The sequence below is a fragment of the Rattus norvegicus genome, chromosome 2 (assembly GCF_021556685.1).
Source record: "Rattus norvegicus strain SHRSP/BbbUtx chromosome 2, alternate assembly SHRSP_T2T, whole genome shotgun sequence".
In the NCBI taxonomy this organism is placed as follows: domain Eukaryota; kingdom Metazoa; phylum Chordata; class Mammalia; order Rodentia; family Muridae; genus Rattus; species Rattus norvegicus.
In genome coordinates, this window is record NC_141535.1 from 198,803,171 (window position 1) to 198,817,374 (window position 14,204).

Consider the following 14,204-nt stretch of genomic DNA (forward strand, 5'->3'; position numbering starts at 1 on the left):
TAAAAAGGCAGGAAGAAAATTATTTCTGAGGGATTTAGTTCAATCATTGGAATGAACACAATGGAATAATATGTAGCTATTTAAAATATTTTGTAGTTGAATAATAACGTGAAAATATATTATCTGAAAATATATTAGGTACAGCATGATCTCGTTTTGGTTCAAAAAGATCAACAGCCAGGCCTGGTGGTGTATGCCTTTAAACACAGCCTTTGGGAGACAGAGGCATCTTTGTGAGTCGGAGGTCAGTCTGGTCCACATATTGAGTTCCAGGCCAGCCAGAGTTACATGGTGAGACCCTGTCTAAAAATAAATAAATAAATGAACAAATAAAAATGTATCAGTGACCACTGTGGGGCAGTAGTATGTATATGTGTGTGTGTGTGTGTGTGTGTGTGTGTGTATGTATGTATGTATGTATGTATGTGTGCATGCATGCATGTATGCACCAATGGAGGCCAGGTTACATACTAGGCTCTTCATGGTTAATTTATGGAAAATATTTGCTATTTCTGCTTCTCTAAGTTTTCTAACATGAAAACATTTTTACTTTTGCAATATGGCAAAAATTAACTAGAAAGTAGTACACGATGTTCAGTGAATTAAAATCTTGAAAACAAAGATGTTCTCTGGCAAAAACAAAAAAGAAATCCTTTTAGCTTGTTTACAAAGTCAGAGATACAATACACAGATGTGCTCTTCGTTTCCCGGATACTCCCTGAGTTCACATGTGTTTTTTCCACAAGCTCATGTGAAACTTGGAAACTTATTTAGTTACCAACACAAACACCACACACACACACACACACACACACACACACACACACACACACACACACACCACAAACGGGGGTGGGGAGGCAAACTGGGAAATCACAGGTATGTAGAAAATTTCCTTCCCATCATTCCTCTGCTTAAACAGACCAGAATTAAGACACGCCCTCATAACTCCAATAAGCTTTAAAAGTGATTTACATGCTTTATTAAGGGGAGTTCTGGAAAGATTCAAATAATTCAAATAAGGTTCTGTTTTTCTGAAAGGTCTTCAAAAATATTTTATTAGGCAGCAGCTTGGCTTCAGTTGAGTGGACTGCTCTAACTTTGCAATGTACTTTCCAAATGTTTTGTTAACTGTGGTGAGACCTATCCACTTGCCTTAACCATTTTAGTGTCACTCAAAATAAAGAGTTTTGAAATTTTTCTAACTTTCTTTTACTTATTAAACTTTCACAGGAGAATCTAGATCCTTCTTAAATTCATTTTCACTAAGCAACTATAAACAGGCAAACCAGTATATGTATCTTCTAATGGGAATACACAGGGTTGTGTGGCCCCACAGGGCCAAGAATATAAGAAATACACGTACTGAGGTAACTCTCTGACCAATTGTCAGACCCCTGTCAGCTTAGATGGACTATACTAAACATTCACCTTAACTCTTGATCTTGTCTATAACAGTGATTCTCAACCTTCCTAATGGTGTGACCCTTTAATAGTTCCTTATGCTGTAGTGACTTCCAGCCAAAAAATGATTTCATTACGATCGGTGTGGTGGGACATGCCTTTTCTATTTAATCCTAGCACTTGGGAGGCAGAGGCAGAACCACACGGATCCCTAAATTTGAGTAGAGCCTAGCCTACAGAGTTAGTTCCGGGACAGCTAGGCTACACAGAGAAATTCTCTCTCTCTCTCTCTCTCTCTCTCTCTCTCACACACACACACACACACACACACACACAATGTATGTATATTGTTATTTTGTAATTATACTTTTGCTACTGTTATGAACCACAGTGTAGATATCTGATATGTAGGATATCTGACATGACCCACAGGTTAAGAACCTCTGCTTTATGGCCATGTACAATGTCCCCCTCCTCCTCGACCCCCAAGCAAAACCAAAAGGCTATCCATCCCCTAGACTTCCCGACTTCCATCAGTGACATAAGGCATCGACCACTGCATTATCACCTGTCAGTTACTGACAGGAAAGCCTGCATTCAGGTCTCACCGGGCCCAGGTTTGTTTCACAGCCTCTCATTTGTCACTCTGTCACTAATCTACTATTGCCACTTGAATCCAAACAGCAGCAGGCTGCCGGCCAGCCAGACGGACGGCTTAAATCCTACTTTAATCACGTTACGATGCAGTTCGAGAATCCGGCATTGAAATCTATCCTTTGAGCAGGGAAATCAATCCCTACTTTGCCATTCAAAGCCCCTTTCTAACAGTATCTGCTGCTTCTGTTCATGGGAACTCTCTGCCATCAGGCTGATGTAGCACCAACCTATTAATGGCTTGCTCAAGCTCGCCTCTCACCTCTTTCTTCTCAGTGCAAATCCATCCTCTTGGGGGTGTGCAGCTGAAATACCAATGCAGATTTCAGCAGCCATCATAGCTGTAAATAAAAGACTTTTCCTTTTCAAAACACACGGTGTCTGACCCACTGATTAACAGTAAGCCATCTGTCTCCCACCATTTAGCAACTAGACATCTATGATCTAATTTCATTAATTACAGTCAATTCCCCCATGGACTTTGTATTTGCTTCACTCCCCATATCCCTCAACAGAGAGCTCGAAACCTGCTAAGTGCTTAAGTGGTGTTTGGTGAGCAATGAATCATCTGCACATTTAGTCTTTGAACAAAGGCAGGTTGTGCGTGCGTGCGTGTGTGGTGTATAACCTTCTTTGTGTCCAACAATATAGATATTATTTTGTGTGGGGTCTGCCTAGGGTTTGGCAATGCCTTAGAACTCAGTGGACTCAGCATACAGCCGTACTCATTGCCGAAGACATTAAAGTTTTGGAACACGCAGCAGAATCAGCTCACAGCTTCTGTAACAACAGATTGGGGCCTTGTGCCGTCTAACAGGGATGCTTATCATGTCTAACTAGGACTGGCTGCTTAGGCAAGTGTCTTCTGCTTAGCGGGATGCCTCCAGGCTCTTGGAAGGCATTTAGCATGAACCACAAAGTTGGTCAAACAGTCTAAGCCCTGTAAGCCTTGCTTGTCATACAGGTAGGAAGACCGGAAGACCATGACACTGATCAACAGTACTCTTGTCAGCAGGCCTTTCTAAGCTTGCTTTAACTTATTGTCACAGAAGTCATTTCATATTGCCATGGGAGAAATGCTGGTCTCAACCATTATGATTCAAACAGGTCCCCTAGAATAAATTGTCTAAGTTAAAAATCTAGGGGTTGGGGATTTAGCTCAGTGGTAGAGCGCTTGCCTAGGAAGCGCAAGGCCCTGGGTTCGGTCCCCAGCTCCGAAAAAAAGAAAAAGGAAAAAAAAAATCTAGCACTCAGGGGTACATTTGGACTGGCACCCGCTATTCAATCTACATAATTTTGCTTATTTCAGGTTTTCTAATTCTCCCTGTGAAGGAAGGTGTGTTCTTTATTGATGTGTGTATATGTGTGCTCATGTGCACACACACACGTGTGTTTTAAGGCTGTCTCATGTAGTCCAGGCTAGCATCCTTCTGCTTCCACCTCAGGTTCTGGGTCTGAGGTCTGCACCACTATCCCTGGCTCAAGGGATGATTCTTAAAGCAACACTTCAGTAGGACAAAGGAGTTAGTGGAAAATCCAACAAGTTTCTTCATCACCGAATGCCAAAGTACTTTAAATGTTTCAGCACATTGTCCTAAGAAATTTTCAGGATGGCCTCAAACCACCGACTGTTGCAATTTCCCAAACTTTAGCTGTGAATGCCTAAGCAAACCCATGCAGATTCATCGCAGTGGAACTGAGGTTTGCCACCTCATTCTAAGCCTGAGTTAGGGCACGGTAACCTTATTTCTCTTGATAAAGCCAGATTTTAGTTGGAGGAGGTATTTGTTTTAATTTTCCTGTGTGGAGAAATCAGTTATAGTTCTTGTACCTTAAATGACCAGGCAGCTGCCTACTGAGAAAGTCTTCAACAATGTATACTCACCCTTTCCACCTGTCTGGCACAATGCTGTCTGAAGCTAGGCCTGGGCCAGAGTCTTGGCATTACGTGATCACACAGGAGGGGATCTTGGGAAGGTATGTTTCCTAAGATTCAATTCATTTACTAGGATAATAAGACTCTCCACCTCATAGCCTCGCTTAGGGTAGTAAATAAGAAAGTATGTTTAAAAGGCCCAGTGGACATGTGTACTGGGAGTGAGGTGGGTGGGGGATAGACAGACAGACTGCTTTTGATGACTAACTGGCTTGTGAGGTGAAGCAAGCCAAATCAACCCTCCAGGCGGAAAAGGACGTAGAAGAGAAAGAAGGTGGTAGGCCATGTTCTGACCACCAGGTGGCACCGTTGAGGTGGTGGCTTAAGTCTATCTGTTCCAAGTTGGGGGAAGGGGTAAGCACCCTCCAGAAACCTTGTCTAGGCCTCAGGGTAAGGCTGTCACTTGACCCCCACATGGCGTTCAGGATTTCCATCGCAAGAGCTATTAATTTAAATATATATATAATATATATACACACATATATTATTTATGTGTGCATGTACTCTATGTATGTGTGTATTTTTCCTTCCCACAGTACATTCTTCTCTGACAGGACTGTTAAAATGGTTGTATAATCAATGAGCTGAATGCCTACAGGTCTGTCATCACAGGTTAATATTGAAAATTATCCTCGGTGGATTTTTTTTAAAAATAATTTTGAGGATCAATAGCGCCTCGAACATCTGTTCATTTAGGCAATTAGGCGTTTCCTGGCTTCCATAGGTTTCATTACTGCCATAGGAGGCAGTTTTCTGGCTTCCTTCCCACAACCCATTGACATTATTTCCTTTACATTATTAATGGGACAACAGATAAGAAGAATATTTTTTTAGGTTAAAATGAAGTATATATAGACAGAATATACACTGACGACTAGTCCTTCTCCTTGACTTTAGGAACTTAAAGGTTCACTCCAAAACTTCTTCCAATTCTTTTGTTTTCTTGTAGAGAAAATTATCTAAGAGCAAATCTATCAATCTGTAACTTGCCCTTAAATTTCTCAAGGAATCCTGGCACACATGACTGCGTTCTGTCACCTGCTGCCAGAGTCTTTCCCAGTGCCTAGGTGCTCATTTTAAAAGGAGGACAAGGTCTGCGCTCTCTTGATTCTAAGTCCTTCACTGAGACCCACTAGTGGCCATTCGAAGATGGGTAGCTCTAGGTCAAGCCAAAGACTACATAACCTCGTCTGCCAGGAACACTTGACTCAAGCCAAGCCCGACCAGGCGTATCCCAAGCTCTATCGTGGTCACCCTAAGTCCCGGTAAAGTCTCAGGAATTGTGTCAACCACAGGCGTTTCCGAGTGGAGAGCTCTTGCTTCTCAAAGCTTTAAGTTCTACTTTGTATTTTGCAAATACGGGAATATCTTCGGAGAAACCAGAAGCATCCTTTCTGTGTCTCCACCACTCCCATTTCTGAACTGGGGCCACCTGAGATAGGAGCGCCGGACAACCAGCCCAGCCCACTGAGAAGCACTTGGTGCCGTTTGTTGGATGCCCTGACTGATTTCAGACTCGTCTCTGGAGGACGATGAGCTCACCGAGCTGGCAGTTCGACAGAGAGAAGGGGCCAAGCAAGGAAAGGGATGCTGGCCGTGGAAGAAGCCCCTGCCTGCGGGCGGGCGCGGGAGAGCAGCTCCCGTGGCTCGTTACCTGGAGGACTCCGCGGTGAAGGTGCCGCCGTCCAGCAGCCGCATCTTGCAGAAGAGGACCCCGTTGACGAAGGGCACCGAGGAGAGCTCCTCGAGCTCGAAGTCCACCTTAAACTTAAACTTCTTCTTCTTCATCATCGTGAGGGTCAGGCGCCGGCGAGCGGGCTGCGCGAACGGGCGCCGCTGCCTCAGCTCGGCCGAGCTTCGGATCCGCCCAGCCCCATGGCCCGGGCCGCGAGCAGCGCGTGGGGGCGCAGCCGGGGGGCGCCGCGAGTCGGCGGGAGCCGGGGCCGCCTGTCGCGGCAGCCCGGGCGGGAGAGCACCGGTAGCTGCAGCGCGGACCCCGGCCGCCCGCGAGGAGCGGTCGCCTTGCAGCTCGTCCGGGGAGTGGGCGCCCTTTCCGTACCGCCGCCGCCGCCCGTCTGATCGCGAACAGGGAGAGAGGCGCCGCTAGGAGAACGGTCGCCGCCTCCTCCCGGCCCGGGGCGCCTCCAGCGGCCAGTGCGGGAAGCGCACCCAGCGCGGAAGCGGGCGGTCCGCGGAGGGCGGAGGAGCTCGGGGCGGGCGCGCGCCCGGCCAGGGAAGCTGGGCAAGCTAACACGCGACAACAGCGAGCTCGGCACGCCTCCCCGGGGTTAAAAAAAGACAAACCCAGCCGAAAAAGCTTCCTTCTGCAGCTTCCTCTGCGCCTTTCCTTTCTGGGTTTGCACCGCCCCCCCCCTTTCTTCCCCTCCCCCTCCAGTGATTTCGCGGCCTCTGGGTTTGAAGATAAATAGAGACAAATGGAATCCTAAACCTAAAAATCTTCTGTAGGGTCTCTAAAATCCACTAGCTCTTAAACATTAGATGAAAGCCGGGTAGGAGAAACGGCTAAAATGTGTTGTGGCCGCTGCAAATGCCCAAGCAAGGGGCTGCGCCTGTGTTTCCTGTCATTGATAGCTTGTTCATTTAATTTCTGTCACCCAAGAAAGAAAAAGGACCAGAGGAGTTAAAAATACTTTTCCCTTTAAAATCTGTCCATACTGTGAACCATACACATGAAGTCAGATTCTGAAAGCATACTTTAAAAAATTCTTCTTAGACGAATAACAATTGCCAACACACACACACACACACACACACACACACACACACACACACACACACACACACACACACAGAGTAACTATTGTTAAAATGCATGTTATCAACTTAGCTGCATGATGTTTTTAAGAGGGAGTGCTTATAGTTACTGTTGTGTGTTTTGTTTTTTAGTCAAGGTCTAAAGTCATGGCAGCCGTGTCATGTTTTTGCAGTTCTAGGAATCGAACCCAGGACTTCCATGCAAGCTAGCAAGCTACCTCACAACTGAGCTACATCCCCAGCCTTTTTACTCTTTGAAAAGGTATAATTAAAAATATTCTTCTTCGTAGATCACTCCATTACCTTTTTTAAAAAAATCAATTTGTGTGTCTGGGTACCTTGCCTGTGTATTACATGTGTGTCTGGTAACTGCAAAGACCATAAACAGTGTGTCTGATACTCTTAAAATGGAGTTATAGACAGTTGTGAGCTGCCCTGCGGATTGGAGAATTGAACCAGGAACTGCTGGGCCATCTCTCCAGCCCATTTATTTATTTATTCATATAAAATATTTTAATCGCCTAAACCATCAGTCACTGGCTATTCCATGATCAAAACCCCAAATCTGCTTGTAAGAGTTTTAAAGTCCTTGGCTGGCCCAGATGGATCAGGCGGGCAAAGGAACCTGCGGCCAATCCTGTGACATGCGTTTGAAACCCAGAACTCACATGGTGGGAACACACAACTATCTAATCCTTCAGGTTGACTTCTGACTTCCACAGGCTCACTGTGAGGCAGCGCACCTACAAATACACTCACATTAAATAAATACAGTTTTAAAAGATTCAAAAGAGAACACAGGGCTGCAGTGAAATGTTGGTGGATAAACCTGTGCAAGCCTGACCTCAGGAGTTTCCGCCGTGTGACTTCAATCCTGAGAGCCCATGTAAAAAAAATGGAAAGAGAACCAGCTCCACAAAGTTGTCCTCTGAGACCCATGCACACTTCCACACACACGCATCTCTCACCCTTACACAATAATAACAATACACAGCAATTTAAAAAAGACAAAACCTAAGACAGGAAAAAAACCCTTAAATTCAAACTAAGTTGAAGTTGGAATAAGACATGATGAATTGAAAATTAGCTGACTTTATGAATTTTAAAGACTGTCTAGGATTTGGGAGAAAGTAGGAGGTGCTCCAGGTGAAGAACTAGGAGAAATAAAGACCCAGAGAGGGTTTACGATTTGGGTAGGGAATTTGGTAGTGGAAGTTCACTGCCTCCCGGGACAGAACGAGATGGGGGAAGAGTTAGTGGACTTTGATGTTTGTAGCTTGCAGAAGCAGAGGGAACTGAACATTGCAAGCAGGAGGGCAGACTGGGGATCGGGAAAACAATGAGATAATCTGAGCTGTTTTTAGGGAGGAAGGCTCAGCCTCTGTGCCTGTGAAAGGTTAAGGTTGAAAATATGCATTTGGGAATTGTGGTAGTCGCAGATGGCGGGAGCCCAAAAGGTGGGTAAGAGTGAGTTGCCCTGGAGAGTATTAATGGGCAGATGGAGGGGGAGGTGACTGTGAAGGCTTCCAAGAACAAGCAGCCTGAGAAAGAGACCAAGAGAGATAGCCTGAAAGCCAAGAGAGAGTTCAAACCTTGTTAACACTCGTTATGGATCTGCAGAGACAGGAGCATTCTTGGTGCTTGTGGGCAACTAGTCTAACCAAATTACCAAATTGGCAAACTTTAGGTTGAATGAGAGACCTTGTCTTAAAAAGGCATTGAGGAATGATTGATTTAAACACCTGATATTGCCCTCTGGCCTGCATACATGCACTTGCACATGCATACATGCTTGTGTGTGTGTGTGTGTGTGTGTGTGTGTGTGTGTGTGTGTGTGTGTATGCACAGCAAATCCTGAAAAGAAGCTATAGAATCGAAGAGCTCATAGGTCATTGGTAACCTTGGCAAGAGAATTTTCCATAAAAGATCTTGGCAAAGTGATATTAAAATGGTCCTGCAAGTAAGTAGAATGTAGCTATGAGGAAGGATAACTAAAAGGGTTTTTTTTCTAATCTTTGTCATTGAATGAGGGTTGACATTAGTTCAAGGAGGCTTCAGACTTTGCAGCAGTATTCAGGAACTTTCTAGTACTTACTGGGTTCCTATTGCGTGTTGAGCACCTTGTAGATCAGAGGTGGATCCCAGATGCTACAGCCTATGGAGGACATAGAAAAATAAGCAGAGGTGGAGTGCAGTGTAACAGGTAGTTATCTGCGAGTGATGGAGAAGGGAGCCTGCTGTGATGGGAAATAACACTGACTGTGGTAGAAGTTAAGAGGGCTAACCAGTTAAGTAGGCTTATGGAAGGCTTTCTGGGATTAGTGACGTTAGAGATGAAGCCTGAAGGTGATGGTAGGGGTGGGGAAGAGTTTCTATCCTAGCCTCATGCTGGGAGGCTCAGAGGAAGAGATACTATGTTGCAGAGGGAACTGAAATTAGTTTCGTCTGTCTGCAGTTTAGAGTCCTACTTGGAAACCGTGCAATGGAGAGCCGCTGTTGTCTTAAACCAGAGGTGGGATATATTCAGATCTGCATTTTGTAAGGCTCTCCAGCTGTAGTAACACTGGAAGGCAGCCTACAGTTCGATTATTAAACACCTGGCATGAGTCAGGATGAAGGCAGGAAACAGACCAGCACTCCCAGTATTTAAAAGAGGAAGGCTCAATGAAAGGATTCTGTACAGAGCCAACCCCAGGCAGAGAGGCGGAGAGAAATAACCCTGTTCTTCCTTACCTCCTCTGTTCTGATCTCCTGCAGGTGCTTCCCATGATTCCAAGCCTGAAAAATGTGGTTTAGAGGAGACAGACACGTGGGAAATACCACATGTAGTAGTAAAAGAACCAAGCAAGAGGCCAGAAAGCTGTGAGCACACAATTCATTCAGCCAGCATTCCCTACTGAAATCCAACACAAATGTGTGTGTGTGTGTGTGTGTGTGTGTGTGTGTGTGTGTGTGTGTTGTGAGATCTATAAGATGCCTTTTGGAAATCTGCAGGATATTAGATGCCAAGACACACCACCTGTTTGGTCCTCTGTCATTTGCTGACCTAGGAAAGTTTGCATTTCTCACCTCGCTTGCAGGCAGGTATGGCTATGTGTCTTGTTCTAACCCAGTGGTTTTCAACTTCCTAATATAGTGACCACTTATTATAGTTTCTCATGCTATGGTTTCCTCCAAACCATAAACTTATTTGTGTTGCTGCCCCATAACTGTCATTTTGCTACTGTTACGAATTGTAATATAAATGTTTTTTTGGAGAAGTTTGCCAAAGGGGTCACGAATCACAGGTTGAAAAGCACTGTTCTAGCCTCAACTATATGAGAAATAAGGCACCACATCCAGGATGAGAGGGAGTAAATCTTAGAGCAGCTTTCTGGACCGTTTCTCCCTTGGCATGATATTTACGGGGGACATCTCGCCCTAAGGTGCAAGAGCTCTGTCCTCTGACTAAGAACAAGAGAGCGACTGCCACACCACCAGGAAATGTTTTGGGTTGAGGGAGAAATTTGATCAGGCCAGTGAGATTTGGAGACTGTGTGTTATGATGACACCAGGCAGGTCTGTTCTGATTAGAACACAGGTGAGGAGCTGATAACAGGAATCTGCTACTGACCCTCACTTTATGAGGCCCTTAAGGGGAGACTACATAGTATATCCATGTCACTGTAATTTGCTTGCAAATGGCCACAAACACCAGGAAATAGCCTGCAGTTACTTATACCTGTTTTTATCTTAAGTGCATCTTGTTAGCAGAACTGATCTGAACCGGTGCTTCAAATGCCAAAGGCATCTCATGGGTGAACTTCCTTCCTTCTCTTTCTCTTTCTTTCTTTCTTTCTTTCTTTCTTTCTTTCTTTCTTTCCTTCTTTCTCTCTCTCTCTCTTTCTCTCTCTTTCTTTCCCTTCCTTCCTTCCTTCCTTCCTTTCTCTCTTTCTTTCTTTCTTTCTTTCTTCCTTTCTTTCTTTCTTTCAAAACCTTTCCAAACTCTTCTAATAGCACAGTAGAATGGAAAGTTACAACCTTCAGCACCCATGATGCGTGCTCCTCAAAGGCAGAGATGCTTAGGTGAGTTAGTCGTCTTGGTATGTTCTGTGAAGTTTTATATCCATAAGCGTTTCTCGAGATTACTTGGGTTTATGAACCAGGCCTAAGCTGTGTTTCACCTTAGGTGAAATGACAGAGCTCCAGGATATATTCCCAGGCTGTTTGCTGCCAAAGGTTGTGACCCGCTCTCTAATAGGCCCGAGCATGACAAACACAGTACCAGCAGCAGGCTTTGCTCTTCTCCCCCCTTCCCTCTCCTCTGCTCAAAACCGTTAGGTTACATTCCTAAAGCTAGTCCCTGAGGTCCACTACCTTATTTGGTCTCTGACTCATTCCTGAGACAAAACACCAAGGCCCAACAATCAAAATTCATTATTTGGCTAACACATCCAATCAGGACTCACCAACTCACCCTATTGCAGGCTCCCCCTTTTTTTCCTTAAAACCCACTCCTGCAACAAACACCCGGTGCTGCTGCTACTGCTGCCTGCTGTCTGTCTTTATTTGATCCAGATGTAGCCCCTGTCCCCACCCCCCAATTGCCCCTCCAGGGTAATAAATCTTCTTGCTGAGAACTTGGTGTCTGGGTGTGTCTTATATCAACTTTGAGGGGCCATCCAATCCCTACAGGGTTGACCGTTTTTTACAGTGCCCTCTACTATAAGAAAGAAGGGTGTGGTGGTCACTAAAAAGAAAGAGGTGGATGTGATGTGTTAGTCAGACTTTCTGTTTCTGTGACAACACCCAAGGAGGACAGTTATGAAAGAAGGAAGGACTTATTTTGGTTCATGATTTCAGTGCACAGATAGATCCATTGCCTTGGGACATTGTGGTAGGAGAGCTTGCGGTAGAGGCTTCTCACCTCACAGTGGCCATGAAGCAGACGGAAAGAAACAAGAAGGGAGCAGAGACAAAGCCACCCTTCTTCCCATGACTCATTTCCTCTTCCCAGACCCAACTCCTAGGTTCCCCCACCTCCCAAAATAGTGCCACCAGCTGGGGACCTAGTGCTTACCAGCCTAAGCCTGTGGAGAGCATTTCCTATCCAAAGCACACAGGTAGGCTGAAGAAAAGTACCTGCAGCCGTAGAAATTATGGAGGTTAAAGCTAGGTTCAGTCGTCAATAAGACTCAAAAGGGACACAAGAAGGTGGAAGGAAGAGAGGTATGTTCTCTTCCCCTGAGAATGTTTCCTGGAAGATACACAGTCAGGTTTTATTTAAATCCCATCATAGTCCCAATGCCAGGCTTCACCAAAACTGCCCAAAGGTGCTCTTCCTTTACTTCTGGAATCTGTTGGTTGGGTTTTGAAGGCAAGAGAAACTTTGGAAGTTACATAATAAAGATAACAGAGCCTAGGTCCCTAGGTGACTGGGTGGCAGAGATTAACCTTACCTTTCCACCCCTAGCCAAGAATGCTTACATCGAACTGTAATGTGAGCAAGAAATGTGGTGGTTTGAATATGCTTGGCCCATAGGTAGTGGTACTATTAGGAGGTGTGGCCTTGTTAGAGGAAGTGTGTCACTGTGGGGATGGGCTTCGGAAGTCTCCTTCTATGCTCAGGCTCCACCCACTGTGGAAGCGAGCTTCCTCCTAGCTGCTTAAGGATGCCATGCTCTCCTGGTTGCCTTCAGATCAAGATGCAGAACTCCCAGCTCCTTCTCCAGCACCACGTCTGCCTGCATGCTTCCTGCTATGATGATAATGGACTAAACCTCTGAAATCGTAAGCCAGTCCCAGTTAAATGTTTGCCTTTATAAGAGTTCCCTTTCACTCCTTCTTTAAAAGGGGAACAAGAATACCCTTGGGAGGAAATAGGGAGGCAAAGTTTAGAACAGAGGCTGAAGGAACACCCATTCAGAGCCTGTCCCACATGTGGCCCATACATATACAGCGACCAAACTAGATAAGATGGATGAAGCAAAGAAGTGCAGGCTGACAGGAACCGGATGTAGATCTCTCCTGAGAGACACAGCCAGAATACAGCAAATACAGAGGCGAATGCCAGCAGCAAACCACTGAACTGAGAACGGGACCCCCGTTGAAGGAATCAGAGAAAGGACTGAAGAGCTTGAAGGGGCTCGAGACCCCATATGAACAACAATGCCAAGCAACCAGAGCTTCCAGGACTAAGCCAATACCCAAAGACTATACATGGACTGACCCTGGGGTCCAACCTCATAGGTAGCAATGAATAGCCTAGTAAGAGCACCACTGGAAGGGGAAGCCCTTGGTCCTGCCAAGACTGAACCCCCAGTGAATGTGATTGTTGGGGGGAGGGCGGTAAGGGGAGGGGAACTCTCATATAAAAGGGGAGGGGAATAGAGAAGGAGAGGGGGAGGGGTTAGGGGGATGTTGGCCCCCGGAAACTGGGAAAGGGAATAACAATTGAAATGTAAATAAGAAATACCCAAGTTAATAAAGATGGAGAAAAAAAAAGTTTCCTTGTTCATGGTGTCTCTTCATAGCATTGGAAACCCTAACAAGACAAGAAATATATTTTTTTTTAATAAAAATGTTTGAAGTACTTTTGTGACAAACAGCTGGCAATACCTTTATACAAAAACGGTTACAGAAACAGTGTATAATTATAAAAATTTCAAACTACTTGGGCAGGAACAACGAAACCTATTGGAGATTGAAAAATAGGAATTCTTGGTAAGTGTCTTGGTCCATTTTTGTTGCTGCCGCATTGGCTAAGTTATAAAGTTTCATTTTGGCTCATAGTTCTGGTCCAAGGTCAAATGCTGACATAGTACCAAACAGTACAGGGCATCCTTTGCGTGGCGAGAGCCCAGAAACTTGGAAGAGACCTAGCCAAATTGGCTTTTATAGCAGACTCACTCTAGATTGCCCATTAATCCATCAATCCATTAATTACATGATTGAATAAATCCATTCATGAGGGTAGTGCTCTAATCCTCTTTTAAAGGTCCCCCTTCTTAATATTTCATAATAATGCACAGTTTAAACCACCGCACAAGGCGTTTGATCAGAGTTGCCTGCAAAGATTTGGAAGGAGACCGTGATGCCTACAAATCCCACAGCTCTATAAAATGCTGGAAAAATGAGAATGCTAGTAGGTTACGCTTCCTGGCTGCATCAAACAAGATCCTACAGACATGAGATGGACTCAGGCAATAATTAGCAGGTTTCCAGGCACCGATAAAAAGGAAACAAAGTACTGGAAACCCGAAGCCTCGGGGGATTGGAAAAACTGGCTGCTCTATTTTTCAAAGAATAGAAAATAAGATTGAAAAGGCTTTTGGGCCACGAAGGCCCATTAAGACCCAGCCACGCAGTAAAGATTAGATTAGGATGTGGCTCCACATTAGAGTCTAATGGTCTCCAAGGAGTCACCTGGAACCGAAAGGGAAAGTCTCGGGGAACA

The 14,204-nt window shown here is 45.1% G+C and overlaps 1 protein-coding gene across 2 annotated transcripts in view; it reads right to left on the bottom strand.

Annotated features, from left to right (window-relative positions):
• Eeig2 (EEIG family member 2) overlaps positions 1-6,071 on the bottom strand; it is a 54,935-nt gene extending 48,864 nt beyond the window's left edge. For both annotated transcript variants that reach the window (XR_015666924.1, NM_001163568.3), the window contains 1 exon segment: positions 5,649-6,071. Coding sequence is in view for 1 of the 2 variants with exons in the window: in NM_001163568.3 (NP_001157040.1) it covers positions 5,649-5,785 (137 nt within the window). In the remaining variant the exon portion in view is untranslated.
• Positions 6,072-14,204: the final 8,133 nt, after the last annotated feature.